The sequence below is a fragment of the Trichosurus vulpecula genome, chromosome 1 (assembly GCF_011100635.1).
Source record: "Trichosurus vulpecula isolate mTriVul1 chromosome 1, mTriVul1.pri, whole genome shotgun sequence".
Classification (NCBI taxonomy): domain Eukaryota; kingdom Metazoa; phylum Chordata; class Mammalia; order Diprotodontia; family Phalangeridae; genus Trichosurus; species Trichosurus vulpecula.
The window spans coordinates 406,862,647-406,882,926 of record NC_050573.1 but is presented as its reverse complement, the minus strand read 5'-3'; the positions used below and the strand labels follow the sequence as shown (position 1 = coordinate 406,882,926).

General features: G+C 37.6%; 1 protein-coding gene across 1 annotated transcript in view; it reads left to right on the top strand.

Moving 5' to 3' along the window:
* The window catches only part of C6 (complement C6), a 90,276-nt gene extending 71,245 nt beyond the window's left edge, over positions 1–19,031 (top strand). Inside the window, exons 15-18 of the mRNA XM_036759354.1 lie at positions 203–391; positions 5,749–5,836; positions 9,520–9,761; positions 18,700–19,031. Of these exons, the coding sequence (XP_036615249.1) occupies positions 203–391; positions 5,749–5,836; positions 9,520–9,761; positions 18,700–18,881 (701 nt within the window). The 3' untranslated portion in view covers positions 18,882–19,031. The remainder of the gene's footprint in view (positions 1–202; positions 392–5,748; positions 5,837–9,519; positions 9,762–18,699) is intronic.
* Positions 19,032–20,280: the final 1,249 nt, after the last annotated feature.

The following is a 20,280-nucleotide window of genomic DNA, read 5'->3' as shown; positions in this document are numbered from 1 at the left end:
ACTTACCTCTCTTCCTTTGTAGACTATGTGGTATGTACTATACAAATGAAAGCCATTAAATCCTAAGTCATCCATTAAGATGCAGTGTATCTAAGCTGATAGGAAATGCATCCTAGTTCCCTTAAGTCACACAAAATCTGTTTATAATGATTAATAGATGATTTTTCATATGACATGTTCATATCATTGTTTCTTTCCACAGGGGTAGGGTGCCTAAAGCCATTCGTACAGGAAGGCTTTTCAATCATACCATATAAAAGTGTATATGGCATTGGAGACACCATCAAACTCACCTGTCCCCATGGCTTCGTCATTACTGGGCCACCAAATTACACATGCGGGAAAAAGTCCTGGGAGCCAGATATTCCAAGTTCACTCACTTGCAAACGAGGTTAGTACCCTAGTTGTGAGCCAAATCAATGACTTTGCATTGACAGTGTGTGTTTTCCTTTAATGTGCTTCTGTGAAACATGCATGATTGGGGCATACTGCAGAATGGCAATGCATATTTCAGCCTGTGTTAACAATGATGTGAGCTGGGTGTGTGTATATGTATATTTTTATCTATATATGTTGAGTATGTATTAATGTGTGTGTACATAAAGTATATATATATATATATGTGTGTGTGTGTGTATATATATGAAGTATGAATATTTTATGTGTGTATATATATATACATACACAAGCATATATATGCGTGCATAAATTATGTATGGAGCAGCTAGATAGCTTAGTGGATAGAAGCTGGGCCTAGGGTCAAGAAGATCTGAGTTCAAATCTGGACTCACATACTTACTAGCTTTGTGGCCCTGGGCAAGTCACTTAATCTATTTGCCTAATCCACTGGAGAAGAAAATGATAAACCACTCCTGTATCTTTGACAAGAAAATCAAATGGACAGAATGGCTCACAGGTTGCTAAGAGTCAGACACAACTGGATGTCTAAACAACAACAATAAAAGCTGAGAAAGGAGAAGTCACTGGTTGGGTAGGTGGTATCAGATCTTAATTATAGAGGATGTCTCTGGTTTTCCCTTGGATCATAGGATTTAGCTAGAAGGTATCCTAGAAAGCATAGGATCATAGAGCTGAAAAAGGTTACCTATTCAAACTCCCATTTCCTAGATAGCAAAACTGAAGCCTACAAGTGTTAATCAGCTTGCCCAAGGTCCTACAAGGAGCAAGTAGCAGAGAGATTCCAATCCAGGCCTTTTCAACTTCAAAACCTATGCTCTGCCTACTGTACCACTTGGCTTAATTGCATTTCATATTGGATGGCAGCCAGGAACACCAGTGCCCTCAGTTTAACTTCTAAATCGACTTAAAATTTGTTCTATATCTATTGAATTATTAAATAGATAAATTCTCTGTTTAAAAGGATGGTTCTGAAGTCATAAACACTTGACCCTCTACCCAACATTAATGATTATTTTCTTCTTTGGTGTGGTCTGAAGCTTCTAACATGCTTTGCTATGTTAGAACTCCCTATATCATTATTCTCTTTTTATTTGACTGTGTTTTGTTTTGCCTTCCTTCCCTTCCATGATCTATAGCAATATATTCTGGCTTCTAGAGAGGAAGGGCCATGTACATTTTCATCTATCCTGTGCCTGGAACAGCATTACAAGCAAAACTCTTAATTCCTACCATTCCATGCTGAGAGACCAATTCTACTTGTGAATACTGAAGTAATTTGCCATTGTGTACTGGAGTTTCAATCACGAGAGCCAGGTTTGGACATGAAGGAAACTTCAGATATAACATATATTATCTTAGCCCATTGTCGGTGCCAGAAATGGGCATAGAATTTACCTTGCCATCCTATCGTCATTACCATCATTTCTAGGACTTAAATCCATCCATGGAGGATGGATAACCTCCATCTCTGTGATATACGGCCCATCTACCCAGTTCCCAGTGACTTCACCTACCCCCACTGATAGACGTCACACATAGAAGAGCAATGCATCTAAGTAAAAGAAACCAGAACATTATCCGTGTATAATAGCAGGTGCCTCATTTCGAAGCAATGGCCAGCAACATCTCAGCCTAGAAGAGAAAAGCAGGGGACAGAGCCAGGACAGCAGAGTAAAGGCAACAATCCAACTGAACACTCCCAGCATTCCCCTCCAACCAACTTTAAAATAATTCCACAAATAAAATTTTGGACAAAAGAGCAGGGTAAGAGATTTTTCTAGGCTAAGACAACTTAAGAGATTAGCAGGAGAGGTCTATGACACCCGGGTAAGGACCATTCTGGAGCGAAGCAGCAGCACCAGTGGTGGGTATTGGAAATGACTTCAACAATAACAGCAGCAGCTTTGGGAGCTCTCAGCCCAGAGGGGATAAAAGGGAGGGGTCAGACAACTGGTGAGAAAGAGATTACGGGGACCCTTTGTTGGCACTTGGTGCAGGGTGCTGATTAGCAACCCTATTGCCCATGAGCAGCTTTAGGTCAGAGTCCCAGGGCAGAGAGCAATACTTCTGATCAGACATAAGGGACCAAGAGACCTGGTCATAGTTCCACGAGTAGCACTAGCACTTGCAGCTGTAGAGGAATAGGGGATCTTCCTCTTCCTGTATACAAAGTAGAACGCAGACCAGGAGAATTGTGACCACACCTCTCCCAGGATCACAGTGCCTTGGGAGCACTGAAAACTTGCAGACCCCCCAGAACTAGCTCTGAAAACAGCAACATGAATAAGCTTGAAGCTTGGGACAATGCTTCCTCATCCCAACGTGAGCAGAGCTCAACTTTAACGGAAAGGTCAAAGTCAAAAAATAAGCAAACAACAACAAAAAGAATTTAACCATAAAAACTACTATAGTGGCAGGGAAGACAAGACATAACTCAAAAGAAGATGAAAACGTAAAAATGCTTATTTGACCCAACCCCAAAAAGGATTCCTAGAAGAGTTAAAGAAAGATATAAAAGCAGTAAAGGAAAAATTTGGAAAAGAGAGTGATAAAAGAAAAATTAGGAAAAGAGAATTAACAGCTTGGTAAAAAAAAAGCACAAAAACGAAGAAAATTAAATCTTAAAAAACAGAATTGGCCTAATGGTAAAAGAGATATAAAAATTCAGTGAAGAAAAGAATTCCTTAAAAAGCAAAGTAGGCCAAATGAAAAAGAAGGAACAAATACTCACTGAAGAAAATAATTCCTTAAAAATTAGAATCAACCAAGCAGAAACTAATCATACCATGAGACATCCAGAAATAATAAAACAAAGTCAAAAGAATAGAACAAAATGTGAAATATCTCATTGGAAAAACAACTGACCTGGAAAATAGATCCAGGAGAGATAATTTAAGAATTATTGGGCTACTGAAAGCAATGATTAAAAAACTGTCTAGACATATTTCAAGAAATTATCAAGGAAAACTGCCCTGATATCCCAGAAACAGAGGGAAAATTTTAAGTTGAAAGACTTCAATAATCACCTCTTGAAAGAGATCCTAAAATGAAAACTCCCAGGAAGATTCTAGCCAAATTTCAGAGCTCCCAGGTCAAGGAGAAAATATTGCAAGCAGCCAGAAAGAAATAATTCAAATATGGAGCCACAGTTAGCATCATATAAAATTTAGCAGCATCCACATTAAAGAAGCAGAGAACTTGGGATATGATATTTCAGAAAGCAAAGGAGCTAGGATTACAACCAAGAATAACCTACCTAGTAAAAATTAATATAATCCTTCAGGATGGAAATGGATATTTAATAAAATAGAGGACATTCAAGCATTCCTAAAGAAAAAATCAGAGATGAATAGAAAATTTGACATTCAAACACAAGACTCAAGAGAACAAAAAAATAAACATGAAAGAGAAATCATAAGGACTCAGTAAGGTTAAACTATTTGCATTCCTATATGGGAAAAGGATACATGCAACAACTAAGAACTTTATTATTGTTGCTAGGGCACTTAGGAGTCTACATAGACAGAAAGCATGAATGTGAGTCAATTGTGTTGGGATGAACTAAAAAAAAATGACATGATGATAAAGAGGGAAGTACTTGGAGGAGAGGTAGAATTGGAAAGTTTCATCACATATAAGAAGTGCATAAGGAAGAGCTTTTATAATTGAGAGGATAATGAGGTGGCAGGCAATGCTTGAATCTCGCTCTCATTGGAATTGATTCAAAGAGGGAAGAATATATATACACACTCAATTGCGTATAGAAATCTTTCTTACCCAATAGGGAAATAGGAGAAGAAAGACTATAAGAGATGGTGTGTGGTGGGGATGATAAAAGGGAGAGCAGATTGAGAAATGCACTGGTCAAAAGTAAAAAGGGCGTTTGAGGAGGGACAGGATAAAAAGAGAGAAAGAAAGATAAATAGAAGAAAATAAGATGGATGAAAATATGTAGTGATCATAACTATAAATGTGAATAAGATGAACTCATCCATAAAACAGAAGCAGATAGCAAAATAGATTAGAAACCAGAATCTAATACACTTGAAAAGGAAAGACACACAGAGAGGTTAAAAAATGAGCTGGAGCAGAATCTGTCATACTTCAGCTAAAGTTAAAAAAAAAGGCATGGATAGCGAACATGATCTCAGACAAAGCAAAAGCAAAAATAGACCTAATTAGAAGAGATAGTCAGGAAAACTGTATTTTGCTAAAAGGTACCATAGACAATGAAGTAACATAAAAAAATTGTAACAAGTTTCTCTGCTAAAGGCCTCATTTCTCGAATATGTAGAGAACTGAGTCAAATTTATCAAAATAAGAGCCATTTCCCAATTGGTAAGTGGTCAAAAGATAAGAATAGGCAGTTCTCAGAAGAAGAAATCTAAGCTATCTATAGTCATTTGAAAAAATATTCTAAGTCACTTTTGATTGGAGAAATGCAAATTAAAATAACTCTGAGGTACCACCTCATACCAATCAGAGATGACACATGCTGGAGGGCATGAGGGAAAACATGTACATTTATGAACTGTTGGCGAAGTTGTGAACCAGTCTAATCATTCTGTAAAACAATTTTGAGCTATGCCCAAAGGGCTATAAAACTATACATACTCTTTAACTCAGCAATACCACTACTCTGTGTGTACCCCAAAGAGACCAAAGGAAAAGGACCCATGTGTACAAAAATATTTGGAACAGCTCTTTTTTGTGGTGGCAAATAATTTGAAATTGAGGGGATGCTCATCAATTGGGGAATGGCTAAAAAGCTGTGACATTTGATTGTGACAGAATACTATTGTGCTACAAGAAATTATTGGGGAGGGAGGTGGTTTCAGAAGAAAATATGGTGAGACCTATATTAAGTGATGCAAGAAGTGAGAACCAGGAGAGCACTGTGTAGAGTAACAGAAATGCTGTAATGATAATCAACTATGAAAGACTTGGCGCAATACAATGACCCAAGACAATTTCAAAGGACTGACTACAAAAAGATGCCATTCACCTCCAGAAAGAGAACTGATGAACTCTGAGAGCAAACTGAAGTATAATTTTCTCATTTTCATCATCTTTTTGCAGTATGGCTAATATGGAAATGTTTTGCATGAGTTCACATATATAATAACATCATTTTGTTTGTCTTCTCAATGGGTGAAGGAAGCATAGAGGGGTGGAAAAGAATTTGGAACTCAAAATTTAAAAAGAAAAGAATGTTAAAAATAAACAAATAATAAACATTTTTTAAAAATTAAGGGAGAAGCAGCGCTTCGAAGTTGATTGATTACTGCATAGATCAGAGTCTTCATGTCTTTCATTTGTTTGTTCCAGATGTTCTGACCCACATGAGCGATTGTGGACCAGGACGTAAGTTGGTAGAATCCCAATGTGTCTGCATGTCTCCAGAAGAGGACTGTAGGTAAGATGCTATGCAGACTGTGTTTTGAAATTTGACAAGACCATTCAATGCTATATGGATGGTCATTTGTAAATTTGAAGTCACAAGTTAAAGGATTAAATTACCTTAGACCTCTTTCCAAAGCTGAAGGACTCTGACAATATATTTGTTTTTAGAGCTTAGAAGAACTCATTAGTCTAAATTCCTTCCTCCCTTGGGTTATTTTAATTATACTTCCTTATTTTGCGTAAGTCCTTTTATTGTCAGCCACAGTCTTAATCAGCACATTCAACAACCTACAACTTGAATACTATGACATCAGAGTTAGCATGGTTCAGCAGAAAGAAACTAGACTTAGAGTCAGAAGAGAACTGGGTTCAAATCCCACCTCTGATACTTCCTAGCTGTGTGATCATGGGCAAGTCATTGGGATCAGAAGATCGTAGTGTTAGAGAGTTGGAATGTACCTTAGAGGTCATCAATACCTGTGCCCTTATTTTACAGGTAAAGAAATTGAGGTCTTAGAGAGTTTAATTGACTTAACCAATGAGATATAGCTAGTGTTTAAGGTAGCATTTGAAGCCAGATCTTTGTGACTACAAGTCTATGGCTATATCCACTAGACCATGATGACTGTATATCATTTACTCTTTCTGAGTCTCTGTGTCCTGATCTGTATGTGGCACCTATGTGCCCCACAAAATATCATCAAGTTCAAGGTACATTGTAGATATGAGGCAGTATGCATTCAATATCATGGATTGTGAGTCACTACCAATGTATTTCTTCTTACCAGACAATCAGAGGACATATTATCCCCAAGCAAAAGACATTTAAGAGCATAGAAAGATAGATGACCAGAAAGATTATAGATACACACAGGAATACATTTTCCCATGGGTTGTCATGCTACCAGTTGGGGAGATGACATTTGTGAACACAAAAGAAACATGTGTAACAGAGGTAATCAAGTAACCAGGGCCACTCATACTGGTGGGGCTTTTGATTTCTCCTGCAAAGTTTCTAATGCCTTCTGGTGATATCCTCTAGGGAGCTGCTTTTTCTGCTGAACTGGGGTCCTCTGATAACATATTTTCTCATGCTATTCATTAATGGCATCTCCACTGAGTTTTCTCTTTATTGTTCTCTACTGGCATTTCTAATGAGCTGCTCTCTGCTACTTTTTACTGGTCTTCAGTTGCTGTGCCCCACCCTCTCTAGGAGAATGGTTCTTTTATTATTATTATTATTATTTTTAGTTTACAACATTCAGTTCCATAAGCTTTTGAGTTCCAAATTTTCTTTCCCTCTCTCCCCTCCCCCCTTTTCAAGACAGCATGAAATCTGATATAGGCTCTACATATACATTCACGTTAAACATATTTTCCCATTAGCCATGTTGCAAAGAAGAATTAGAACCAATGGAATAAACCACAAGAAAGAAGAAACAAACCAAAGCAAAACGAAAAAGAGAAAGAGCAAATAGTATGCTTCGATCTGCTTTCAGACTTCATAATTCTTTCCCTGGATATGGATAGCATTTTCCATCATGAACCTTTTGGAGCTGACTTAGAACCTTTCATTGCTGAGAAGTGCCGAGGCTATCAAAGTTAGTCATTGCCCAACGTGGCTGTAACTGTGTACAGTGTTCTAGGAGAATGGTTCTATAAATTTTTGTACATCAGGCCTCTACAACTTGTGGCCTGCAAAAAAACATTGAGGAAAACATCCTTTGTATGTAGAGGAAATCCTTTTAGCATGCCATAAGCAGCCCAAGGGCTATGAGTGGCCCACCAGCCACAGGTTGTACAGGCCTGTTGTACATCATAGTCCCAGGCAATGTTTAGCACTTTTGAACTTTCAGATTCTATCTAGCTGGATTCATTTAGCTAGCTAGGGATCCATTTAGCTATCTAGGGAAGTGTTTAGCTATTTAGGTGTATCTTTTGGTATCCTTTTCTCCTGCTACCTTTGAGGTTCTCTCATTCTAAACTCTTATCAAAGGAATGATATGAAATTCCTTTTAACTCCTTTCATACATCCTGGTTCCAAGACTGAGCCTTCTTCAAATCATTTCAGGGACTCCACTTAGCAAAACTGTAAAGAAGATTAATGGAGATAGCATAAGGGAATTCCTTTCAATATCATCAAGCCTCTAATTGCTATAAAAATTAAATCAGGACCAAGAATTAAAAGAGCTATATTGGCCTACTGGAGCCAGTGACTGTGAGCTATTTCCCATCGGTTACCCAATTCGCTGTACTCTCTACATGGACACTGATGATAATAGAATTTACCTTATAGGGTTGTTGTAAGGATTAAATGAAATAAATTGTACATCATGCTTGTTCATATTCGTTAATCACTCATATAATGGGGAATGGCTCTTGTTCTTATCTACTTGTATCAGGTGTTTGGATATCAAAACTTTATCAGAGATATTCACTGCTAAAATTGTTTTCCCAATCAACAACTTCTTTTCTTATTCCAGCTACACTGATTTTGTTCATGTAAGCTTAAAAAAAATTTTATAACTTAAATTTTATCACTTCTCTCTCTCCTTTCTTAAGTTTTCCCAGACATATTTGCACAAGGTACATCCTTCCATTTCTTTCTAATTTTTTGATGATGTGATCTTCTCTATTTAGATTGCATATCCATTTGGAACTTAAAGTGGTGTGTGTGATCTAAGTTTATTTTCTGCAAAACTATCTTCCAATTTTCTCAGAAGTTCTTATGCAAGAAGAAAATCTTACCTCAATAGTTTGTGATATTGGGTTATTATCAAACACTAGGCTACTGTTTTATTGTTTTGGGGTCTTGCTTATCTAGTCTCTTCCATTGGTCAACTTTTCTATTTTTTAGCCAATACCAAAAAGTTTTGATGATTACTGTTTTACAATATAGTTTGAGACTTGATCATGTTAAGCTCCATTTTTTCCTATTTTTTTAATCTATTTCCCTTTAAATTCTTGACCTTTTGTTCTTTCAAATGATTGGCATTATTTTGCCCAATTCTATGTATTAAAGCTTTGTTGGTTGCATTGATATTTTGATAAATCCAAATTTATATACGATCATTATTTTTATTATATTAATGTGACCCAATTATGAGCAATGAATGCCTAATTACTTAAGAGAAAAAGTCTCTAAGATCCAATTAGAAAATCCATAGAGTCACACAAGAAAATAATCAAATGTTAAATGAATGGTATAGGACAAAAAGTGCTTTAGAAGTTCATATGAAGAAGTAATCATCTTAGACTAGACTGGTCAGTGGAGGCTTCATGGAGGAAATTGGATGTGATTCAGTATCATCTCTGTAAGATATGTATATTGTGGTCCAGAATGGATAGGATATGTATAGGCAGAGAGAGAAGATCACACTCAATAAAACTGGGAAGCAAATTGAAGTCAAATTATAGATGGCATGTTGTGAATGATAGGCTAAGGAATTCAGACTTTATTGTCTAGGCTACAGGGAGCTACTGATAGCTGGTAAGCATGGGAATGTCATGGTGAAAATACTGTTTTAGAAAGATTAATATGGCAGCAGTTTGTACGATAGATTGGAATAGGGAAGATGCCGGCTGCAGAGGGACCAATTAGAAGTTGATATCATCATTCAGCTGTGTGCCCTCCTTGTCTATCTTTGTCCCCTTCTTTTCTTCAGATAAACATGTTATTTTTTTCTCCCTTTGCAGTCATTACTCAGAAGATCTCTGTGTATTCAATTCAGACTCCAACCATTACTTTACCAAACCCAGCTGCAATTTTTTGGCAGAGAAATGTGCAAATACCCAGAAACTACATTTCTTATCTGTTGGATCCTGCCAGGATGGACTTCAGTTGGAACAGGCCATTGAAAGGATAAAGCTTTCATTCAATAGCACAAAGAAGGAAACCTGTGGCTATGACACATGCTATGATTGGGAAAACTGTTCAGGTGAGATTGCATTGATCAAGTGCTTTTATTACCTATATTTTGGTACTCTCAGTGCTAATATTTACCTATGTATTCTGTACTATTATTATTTTCACCCATCTGTTCTACTTAAAAAAGAACCTCATAGTGAGATAAGTCTGTGCTTGAATGAATTCATACTGTGAAAACATCCACTTTGTTTCATAGAATGCACAGAGGTGGGTTATAGGTTACAGCAGATCCAAATATGTAGATAGGTTTTCCCCATGTGGAATGTTTTCTTTTAAAAAATTAATATATATTTTTATTTGTTTCATTAACTATTTCCCAATTACATGTAAAAAAATTAACATTCTTTTTTTAAAAATTTTGAGTTCCAAATTCTGTCTCTCTCACCTCTTGAGAAGGCAGGCAATATAGATTATACACGTGAAGTCATGCAAAATATATTCACATGCGATATTTTCGAATGAATCACTGAAACCTACTCAAAAAATGTTTTAAAACTTTACAATGGTGAACAAAGTTAGATTCCATGTCTTGAGTCACCTCTCATTTCTTCCTGTTGCCTTTTGTGGCCTATTTTTCTCCTCCAAACAGATATTTTTCGGCTTAGCCTGATGCTACAAAAGGGAACAGGCAAGTGCCAAAGTCTAAATCATGCCTGACATAGCTAGAGCAGACCATCTAGCTCCAACTCCCTTAATCAGTCCTGTGATTGAACTGAAGGCCAAAGGGTAGACACAGATGGACATCATCAATGGGCCAAATCTTTATGGCAGCAAATCAGGAAGTCAACACCTGGTGTGGTTACCCATGAGCCACATTTAATCCATGGCTAAACAGTGGTTAGGACAGTGAGACAAATTTGAGCATTACCCACCCACCCAGAATAAAGCCATCTGTTGGTTGAAAATGGAATCTCAATGTATGTGTCAAGTCCTGTCTAGACAATGTTATTTTTAATAGAATCCATCCTAGGAACAATTATTGGGGGAAAGAAATTACTAGGACAATGAAAACATTTTAAAAACTAGGACATATGGAAAATCTTTCTAATAATTAGAGCCTTCCAGAAATGAAAGCAGTTGCCCCAGGAGGTAGAGAGGTCCCTGGTGCAAATGCATGACTATCTATGAGGATAATGTAGAGGGAATTCCTGCATTCGACAAGGGTTGGAATGGATAATCTCTGAGTTCTCTTCCAACACTACAATTCTTTTATTTTGAATATTATTCAACATTATTTTGCATTTTAAATGCAGCTGTTTTTCTTCAAGGATGCTAAATGATCTTGGAATGTTATCTTGAAAAGTACACATGGAGAGAAAATGTTGCTAGATAGCATGAGCTGTTCCAAATGCTCTCTGAGTAGGCTGCGAGGTTAGAGGCAGGTCAGGCATTTGAGGCTATGTTCAATGAGTTATCTTCCATTCCAACTCATCTCATTTATCATTGAGCAAAAGTCTTTGTGGAGTTCTCTGATTACAGAGGATTTTCTTTTGCTTTCTTTACCATGAATTATTTTTTTCAGTTCTGTCTAAATGAAAAATCTCCCCCACTATAAAATTCTATCAAAATGTTTGTGTTTGTTATTATTTCTTCTGTGATACCTGTACTGAAATCTCCACAGATTTCAAGAGTTGACATATTTTCGAAGAAGGACTCCAAAGTTCATATATCTATGCAATGTTTACCCAAATTAACAGAATGCTCTGGGGCTATTAAAGTGGGCCAGAGGACTTTCCCAAGAACTTTAGTCTGAGCATTTTGAAATGCTCTGATCCTTAATACAAATATAAAATAGAAAGTATTTCCACCCTGAAAATTCTGTCTGTTGGTGCCAATCTTGTTTAATTGGTTTGTGTCACAGACCACGCTTCTTGGTAATGCCTGGTAAAGAACAGCACTGATATAGATGCTTTCCCATGAATATAGTCCCTGGCTTAAAAATAAAAGACAAAGAAAAAAAAACAGACCCCCTTCTTTTCTCAGAGGCTTTTCTTTTGGCCACAACAAGCTAAATGATCTTAATTATGAGTTAAATTGAATCTTTTCTTGATTAACTTGGAGTCTTGATTACATCGCATGCTTTGCTGCACTCTTGCCTCAATCACAAAAATGAAATCAGAAAAATCACAAAATTTACTTTTAAGAAGTTGTCATAATGGTTCCCTCCCACCCCTCATCCACCATGGAATCATTTTGATAAAGATAAAACATTGTTCCTACACTACATGAATGCATAGCCAATTGAATAAGGAGCATTTATTAGTTCAACATTCATTCAATAAGACGTAGATCACTCTGTTCAGTAATATGAAGGAAACAGAAATGAACAAAGATCTAACCCTCATCCTCACGGAGATTACACTCTAGTTAGAAAGATATGTCTACAATTGTATAAGAAAAGGTAGACGTGCCAAAAGGAAGTAAAAAGTACAGATCTGGGCCAATCATTTCTGGCCGGGAGATGTGAGAAAAGGGTCTTTGCGCAAGGCCATGGGGGATAGCTGGGACAGAGAGGCACCAGAAGGTGAGCATGTTCTAGTTACCCAGTATGAATGAAGCACAGCCATGCCCAGATGTTATCATCATAGCCCTTGGTGAAAGGGACTCCTGTGAGGGAATAGCATTCTCCCCTTCCCTCCCCCATCTGCTAGCCTCACAGATGAGCCTTCCACTGCTCCTATCCTACCGAGCGCCTCTCTGGACAGGTGGGAAAATGACAGAAAAGGAACAATGTGGACTAATTGAGACAGGAAATTGTATTCAATTGCCATGGAGAGAATTGAGATAATTATTAAGAACTACTGTATCCTCTGCTGATACAGCTTGGGAAAGGTATGGACCACAAAGTGCACTGTGACAATAACACATAGAATTAGAGGCCTAGAGCTTTGGATCTGGCAGGTCTAGAACTATTGCCATCATGACAGGGCTGAACACCAACATGGAAGACTTACAGAGGCACATGGGCTTTGGCCCCTTGCTAAAGGGCAAAATCACAGAATCAGAACATTTGAAAGTTAGGAAGGGCCACAATGGTTGTCTGTTGAAGCCTGGCTCAGTTACCAATCCACTTTTACACTGTCCCCTTTCCCCTAGGGTTTGACTAAGAGCCTCAAACTGAGCATGTCTTTTAGAAAGGGGCCAGAACGCCAGTACCTAACTAGACCCAGCCCCTTGCCCCTCCAACTTATGTTTCATTTCACCTCCAGACATGTCTTCCAAATAGAGGCTACTGTTATGTCACTCTTTAGCTCTTAGTCCTTCAATGGTTCCCTATTACCTATAGGAGAAAGACAGAGATTTGTGGACTATTAGAACTGGAAGTGACCTTACAGATGACTTAACACTACCACCTCATTTCACAGATGAGGAGCCAGATGTCTCTGAGAAGTGAAGTGATTTGTCCAAGGTCTTGTAGGTGTAACTCCTCAAAGCCCTCTCAAATCTACCCAACCTAAGAAGGACATAGTGTTCTGAATGTGGTGGTTTCCAGTCCCACTCGCTTTTTTTGTCAGCATGGAGTTATTTAACTCCAGATTATTCAACATATACTTTTTCCATGTAATAAACTAGATTTCCTAAATTCTGAATACAAAATCTATTAATTAATCAACAAATATTTATGAGCACTGATTTTGTACAAGGGACTTAGTTTAATGCTTGGGCACAGGGCAGGTGAAAGTATAACAAGGATTAAGATAAATTCTCTTTCTTCAAGTAGCTAACAATGTAGTTGGGGAAATCTACAATGCACACACTTAAAAGTTAACTAACAATATAAAATAATAAAGTGCCAAATGCTTGGCACAGACAGTAAATGAGAGAAGTTCAGGGAAAGGAGAGATCTCCCTGTACTATGGAGCAGTTGAAGAAGACTACCTGAAGGGGAGGAATTGAGCTGGGTCTCGAAGGATGGATGGGATTTGAAGAGACAGGAAGGGGGAAGATGTCCTTTGAAAGTAGGGAACAGAGTGAGAAGTACATAAACAAGTGTGGGAAGTCAGGACTATTCATGGCATGCTGCCTGGAAGACAGAGGATAGCCTCAGTGACTGTTTATATAGATGAATAGAGGAAAATTAAGTTGAAAGGGTAGTTTGGGTCTAATTATTAGATAGTCCTGAATATTAAGCTGGAGAGACAGAGACAGAGAGAGAGAGGGAGACAGAGAGGGACAGAGAGAGACATACTGTTTCAACAATCCGGCTAGCAGCTGCTGTGAGGGTGTAAAACCAACAACAACCAGCTCACAGAATGCTGCAAGACCAGGTCCTTTTGATCTGCTTTATTAATGAAAGAAATGTCAAAGGGTTAACAAACTTACTTTAATCCAGCATACAAACATCATTTACTTAGTTCAGGAGAAAAAACCAGCACCCTGAATTACAGACCATATACAATTCGTAGTTATCAACATCTGAGTGTTCAGCTGGGGAGCTCATTACAATGGCTGGCCCAGAGTCACATGCCACTCCTGCTGTGGTGCAGAGCTCCGAGAGAGAACACTAACCTCTGCACTTATATATCCTGTTCACGGCCCTGAGGGCCCCAACCTCACCCAGGTTGGGTGTGGAAAAGTTCCCCACCCCCAATATCACATCCGATACAAATCAATCAATGACTCCCAATTGTCTCAGTGCTGAGAAATACAAAAACATCCCACTTTATCTGCCCCATTCAAACAAAGGCCAGAATCATTAAAGGTCAACAGCAAAAAGTCCCACCTTAATTACTATTACACATACAGAAACAGAGACACACAGAGAGACAGAGATACACAGAGAGACAGAGACCTACAGAGACAAAGACACAGAGAGACAGAGACAGAAAGAGAGAGATACAGACTCAGAGAGAGATGATGATGATGATGATGATGGTAATGGAGAGATGATAGATAAAGAGATAGTGATAGCTGGATGGAGAGAAAGAGAGACAGAGATGGGTAGAGAGACAGAGACAGAGACAGACAGACAGAGAGAGACAGACAGAGAGAGAGAGAGAGAGAGAGAGAGAGAGAGAGAGAGAGATATTAAGCATTCACTACGTGCCAGGCACTGTACTGTTAGCATTGAAGATACAAATATGAGGAGGAAGAAAAAAAAGCCAATCCCAAAGCTCAAAGATCTTGTAATTAAGTGGAAGAAAACAACATATAAAATGGAGCTAAAAGGGGAGGGAGTGGGTAGGAAATAGAGCAAGGCCACTGGTAAGGAGACAGAAAAATCCAGAAGAAGGAAGTGAGAGCCAAGAGTAAAGAAGGCATAGCCTGGGAACCTCGTGAAGTGATGATCCAAGCCAGGGACTCACTAATCAGAAGAGAATTAAAGTAAATGAAACTGAGCTTCCAACAATTACTCTTCATGGGGACAGGGTGGGGGTATATTTTTAGAACAGACCTGTGATTGGTATTGATATTGGAAACTTCCAAATAAGGAACTCCCTTCTACCGATGTCCATTGGCTTCTGTTATTCCATTTATAATCGTAGGTTGCTTTATCTATAAAGTATTTATCCATAAAACAAAATCACTTCAAAGTATTTCATAAGCAAAGTACTTACATGAATTATGAGCCCTACATCATAATAAGCTTCCTGAGGGCAGTACCCATCCCTTCTGCCTTGTTTGTTTTCACTAACTATGCTGGGCACATCTCTCGAACTTAAAAAAATACAAACCTGTTTCCTTGGCTTGACTAATTATATCAAATGACCATCTGGCTAATTATACTTTGTGAAAATTGCTTGACTGTCCTAGTGCCCTTTTTTTAGAAGCCCCTTTCTCTAATTTTCTCTTTACTCCCTACCTCCCAACAAAGTGGGATTCTGTATTAAATAAGTGGAAATAAAAACAGCTCCCTCTGGAAGGAGTACGTTAACTCTGTCAGTTTCAACCTGACATCCCTTCACAACGCCTGCCATTTACATTTCATAATTTCCAAGGAAATGAGTGTTGTGTCCATGTTTAATCACTTTGTCCCACAGTCTTTTGTGTTCTCACAAAGTCTCTAAGAGAACAGAGTGTCAACATCGTTGTATGACTTTGCTATCTATTCCCTAATCATTGCAAAAGCAATGAGTTTTCTTGTAAATTTGTAAAATGTTTCTTGGCTGCCACAATATGTGGAGCCAGTCTGCCAGGAAAGATGTGGCCAGACACCACCCTCCCCACGGAGAAGGAAGGAGACAAAAGTCCAGATGTGTTAGACTAGAAACACCCCAGGTGGCAGCCTTGGTCTCTGTGTTTATTCTGTAAATTAATGGAAGAATTTTCTTTTCAATTATACATCTAAGGTTAAAATCGCTCTAATTGAGACAGCTAAGTGGAGTAGTAGATTTAGTACTGTGCCTGGATTCAGGAAGACCTAAGTTCAAATCTGGCCTCAGATACTTGTTAGCTTTGTGACCCTGGAGGAATTACTCAACCTTTGTTTGCCTCAGTTTCCTCATCAATAAAGTGGGGATAATAATAGTACTTACCTGGCAGGGTTGTTGGGAGGATCACATGAGACACTAATTGTAAAACATTTAGCATAGTTCCTGGTACATAAGATTATGTAAATGTTATTATTACTATCATTAACTATTAATTCCTAGGATTCAAACTCGGACCATCTAGTTCAACCCATCTATTTTAAAGATGAGGAAAACAAGGCCTATAAAGGTGAAATGACTTACTCAAGATCACACAGCTAATAAATAAATAGCAGAACTGAGAAATTTCTGATTAAATCGAGTGCCCTCACCACCTACCTTGTGTAACCAAATGCTGTTTATCAAGATATTAAATGGGAAACCAAGTCCTCCTCTTGTCCAAAATGGTCCACATGCCTTTTCTGATCATTCTTTGTGATTGTTCTCAGCTAACTCTGGAAGAAAGACCAAGCTTATTTCTGAGGTCTAAGCTTATGTTGTAATAATAACAGTGACAGTAACATAATATTAATATTAACATAACAGTAACAAGAGTAACCATAATTAAACATTTTGCGGTGCTACAAGGTTTGTAATGTGGTTTACATATATTTTAAGCTATTAAAGCTGAAATCTTTTAGTTATTAAAACTTAAAGTTACTCTAAGATTTTGGGGACACCTTGTAATGTCCCATTTGATCCTCACAACAACTCTGTAAAGTAGTTAATATCTCTATTTTGCAGATGAGAAAACTGAGTCTGAGAGAGGAGCAAATCAACATAGTGCAATGAGGGAGGAGGAAGCAGGGATACTTTATCTTTCCTTTCTTGACAACAGTAATGCCATTTTAGAGGCAGCTGGGTGATGTAAAAGTGTTGGACTGGTTCCAAAATCAGGGACTGCTGAGTTCAGATCATGCCTCAAATTCTTCCCAGTTGTGTCACCTTTGGCAAGTCACTAAAGCTCTCTCAGCCTCAGGTTTAATAGCACCAACCTACACACAAGGCTGTGGAGTTGATGAGATAATATGTAAAAAAGTATTTTGTGAACTTCAAAGTATAACGTAAGTGCTAGCTATTATTCATTTTGACTAGGCTGCTTTTTCAAGGCAAATAGCAAGGAAAGTCTAATTCTTATGGTTTTTTTTCTTCCTTTACCCCAGTTCTTGTACAAAGTCAGACAAAAGACAAAGTCCACTCTTTGGTGGTCATTCCCAGACCAACAACAAATCAGCAGATTAGGAAAGCTCCGCCCCTTCCCTGAAATGCAACAAAGTGCTCATGAGGCCAGTGACTGACGAGGCAGCATGACTATGAGTTTTCTGCCGCTAAAATGACATTATTCATGTCAAGGAAGGGAAGACACAGTGACACCCTCCCACCCCACCCTTACACTGCCATATTTTATTAATTTGTAACAAGTGTTACTTTCTCAGCCCGGTTCTGAGAAATGGGAATAATTTGTAAGATGTATTTTACATCTGCAAAATGAAAATAATAATACTGTCTACCTCAGAAAGTGTTGTGGAGATCAAATAAGGTAATGCTATGAAAAGCACTTGGTGAAATTTGAAATATCACATGTTAACTATTGCTGCTATTATTATTATTATTGCAATATAAGTTAAGGTTTCAAAAACAGGGAGGGGGAAATCTTCCATCTCTCCTCTAGAGTGAACTGAAAATCACACAGAATGCTAAAGAAAAAAACAGGTTGATGATTTCACTGAGATGTATTTACTCTAAGAAACTGTGGGAAATGAGCCATATTCCAATGGCTACTCGCCCCATAGAGATTCCTTTCTCTATGTTCTAAATAGTGTTCCTCCATACCTTGGCTTAGAACTCGAGACAGAATAAGGCCCTTTTTCTTATACTTGGATTACAGAGCATTCAGGGAAGACCATCACCTCTGGTGTGAGGGCTTTCTGAGCCCTTTTCAGGCCTGCTCATCTACCTTTGGTGACCACCTCATTCACCCAACTCTCACTTAGATATAGATAAATAAAATTTTTTCAATATAAATGGTTTCTTTCATAATCCTATGTATTTTATTTTATGCACTTGACATCCATAGGGTTCACCAGACTGACAGAGGGGTCTGTGATACAAAAAGGGTTAAGAATCCCTGACTGAGACTATCATTATTATACATTGTCATGCTTTTCTAAGGTAGTTATTGTGTATTTACAGTTATCTGTATGTGAGAGTATAAGGAGTTGAGCAGGATTTGAGATTAACTAGTAGCTGGAGGTCATCTGGGGAACCCTTATCTAAATTAATCACCGATAGTTCAACCAACTAAATTACTCCTAGTTGACTATAACAATCATGAGGGCAAGAATTGTGTCTTATCTAAACGTTGCATCTCTCTAGTTACTCTAGTTTGGAATGATAAGTGAACATAGTAGTTATTTTATAGTATTTGTTTAGCTGAATTGAATCATAGTCATACTGAGGACCTAGGTAATCTGGAAAAGAATTAAATGAAAACAGTTTTGTAAGGTCTGTGGCAAATAATATCCTCTCCTTTTTCAGCCTCCACGTATACGTGTGTCTGTCTAATGCCTTACCAGTGTCCCAAGAACGGAAAACAAGACTACTGCATCAGAATAGGCTCTTCAAAGACTGAGAAAACAATGAACAGCTGTGTACTAGGAGCACTGATCTGTGCCCAAAAGAAGGTGGAAATAGTGCATCATGGGCAATGTATTGTCTGATGGCCTGAGGCAAAAAAACAGCATACAAGAATATAGACAAGAATACCTACAAGACCTGTTTGGAGCTCATTGGGTGGATGGATCTAAAATTCACTCCCCCAAAATGTTATTTTGTACTTTTTACACAAATAAAAGCAGATGAAAGCAGAACTAAATGATTGGGAAAATGCTAATTGCTGATGGGTAGACTGAAACAATATAATAAAAATGACAATGCTACCTAAATTAATTTATTCAGTGCCATATCAAACAAACTACTAAAAAATTATACAGCTAGAAAAAAATAATTTAAAAAATTCATTTTGAGGAACAAAAAATCAAGAATATTAAGAGAATCAGTGAAAAAAAATGAGAAGGAAATGGTCCTAGCAGTACCAGATCTTAAACTGTGCTACAAAATTGTAATTGTCAAAATGTTTTGGCTATGAGTAAGAAATAAAGAGGTTGATCGGTGAAATAGATTATGAGCACAATCTTAGAAGCAAACAAACACAGTAATATAGTTGTTTGATAAACCCAAAGGGTAAAAACTCATTATCTGACAAAAATTGTTGGGAAAACTGGAAAATAGTCTGGCAGAAACTAGGTATTGACCAACATCTTACACCATATACCAAGATAAGCTCCAAATGAATACAAGATTTAGACATAAAGGATAACATTGTAAATAAATTAGAGGAACATGGAAGAAATTACCTTAGATCTATGTACAAGAAAAGAGTTCATGATTAAGGAAGACTCAAAGAGTTTCCAAAGAGTAAAAATGGACAATTCTGATTACATAATTTATAAAAACAAATTGTGTAAACAAAACCGGTGGTGATAAAATTAGAAGAGAAGCAAGAAATTGGGGGGAAAGTCTTTCCAGCAAATTTCTCTGATAAAGCTTTCATTTTTAAGATCTGTAGTTAACTGATTCAAATTTATAAAATTAAGAGCCATTCCACAACTGATAAATGGTCAAGGGATGTAAACAGGCCATTTTTAGAGGAAGAAATCAAAGTTATCAATAGCCACATGGGAAAAAATGCTCTACATCACTAATAATTAGAGAAATATAAATTAAAATAACTCTGAGGTATAATCTCACACTGATTAGACTGGCCAGAATGACCCCCCCAAAAAAGAAAAGAAAATGATAAATGCTGGAAGGGATGTGGGCAAACATACTTTAATGTACTATTGTTGGAACTATGAACTGGTCCAACCATTCTAAGTAATTTTGAACTATGCCCAAAAAACTATTAAAATGTGCATACCCTTTGACCTAGTGATATTGCCACTAGATATCTACCCCAAAGAAAGAAGGAAATGATTCATGTGTACAAAAAGATAGCAGCTCTTTTTGTGGTAAAAAAAGAATTAGAAACTGAAGGGGTACCCACAAATTAGAGAATGG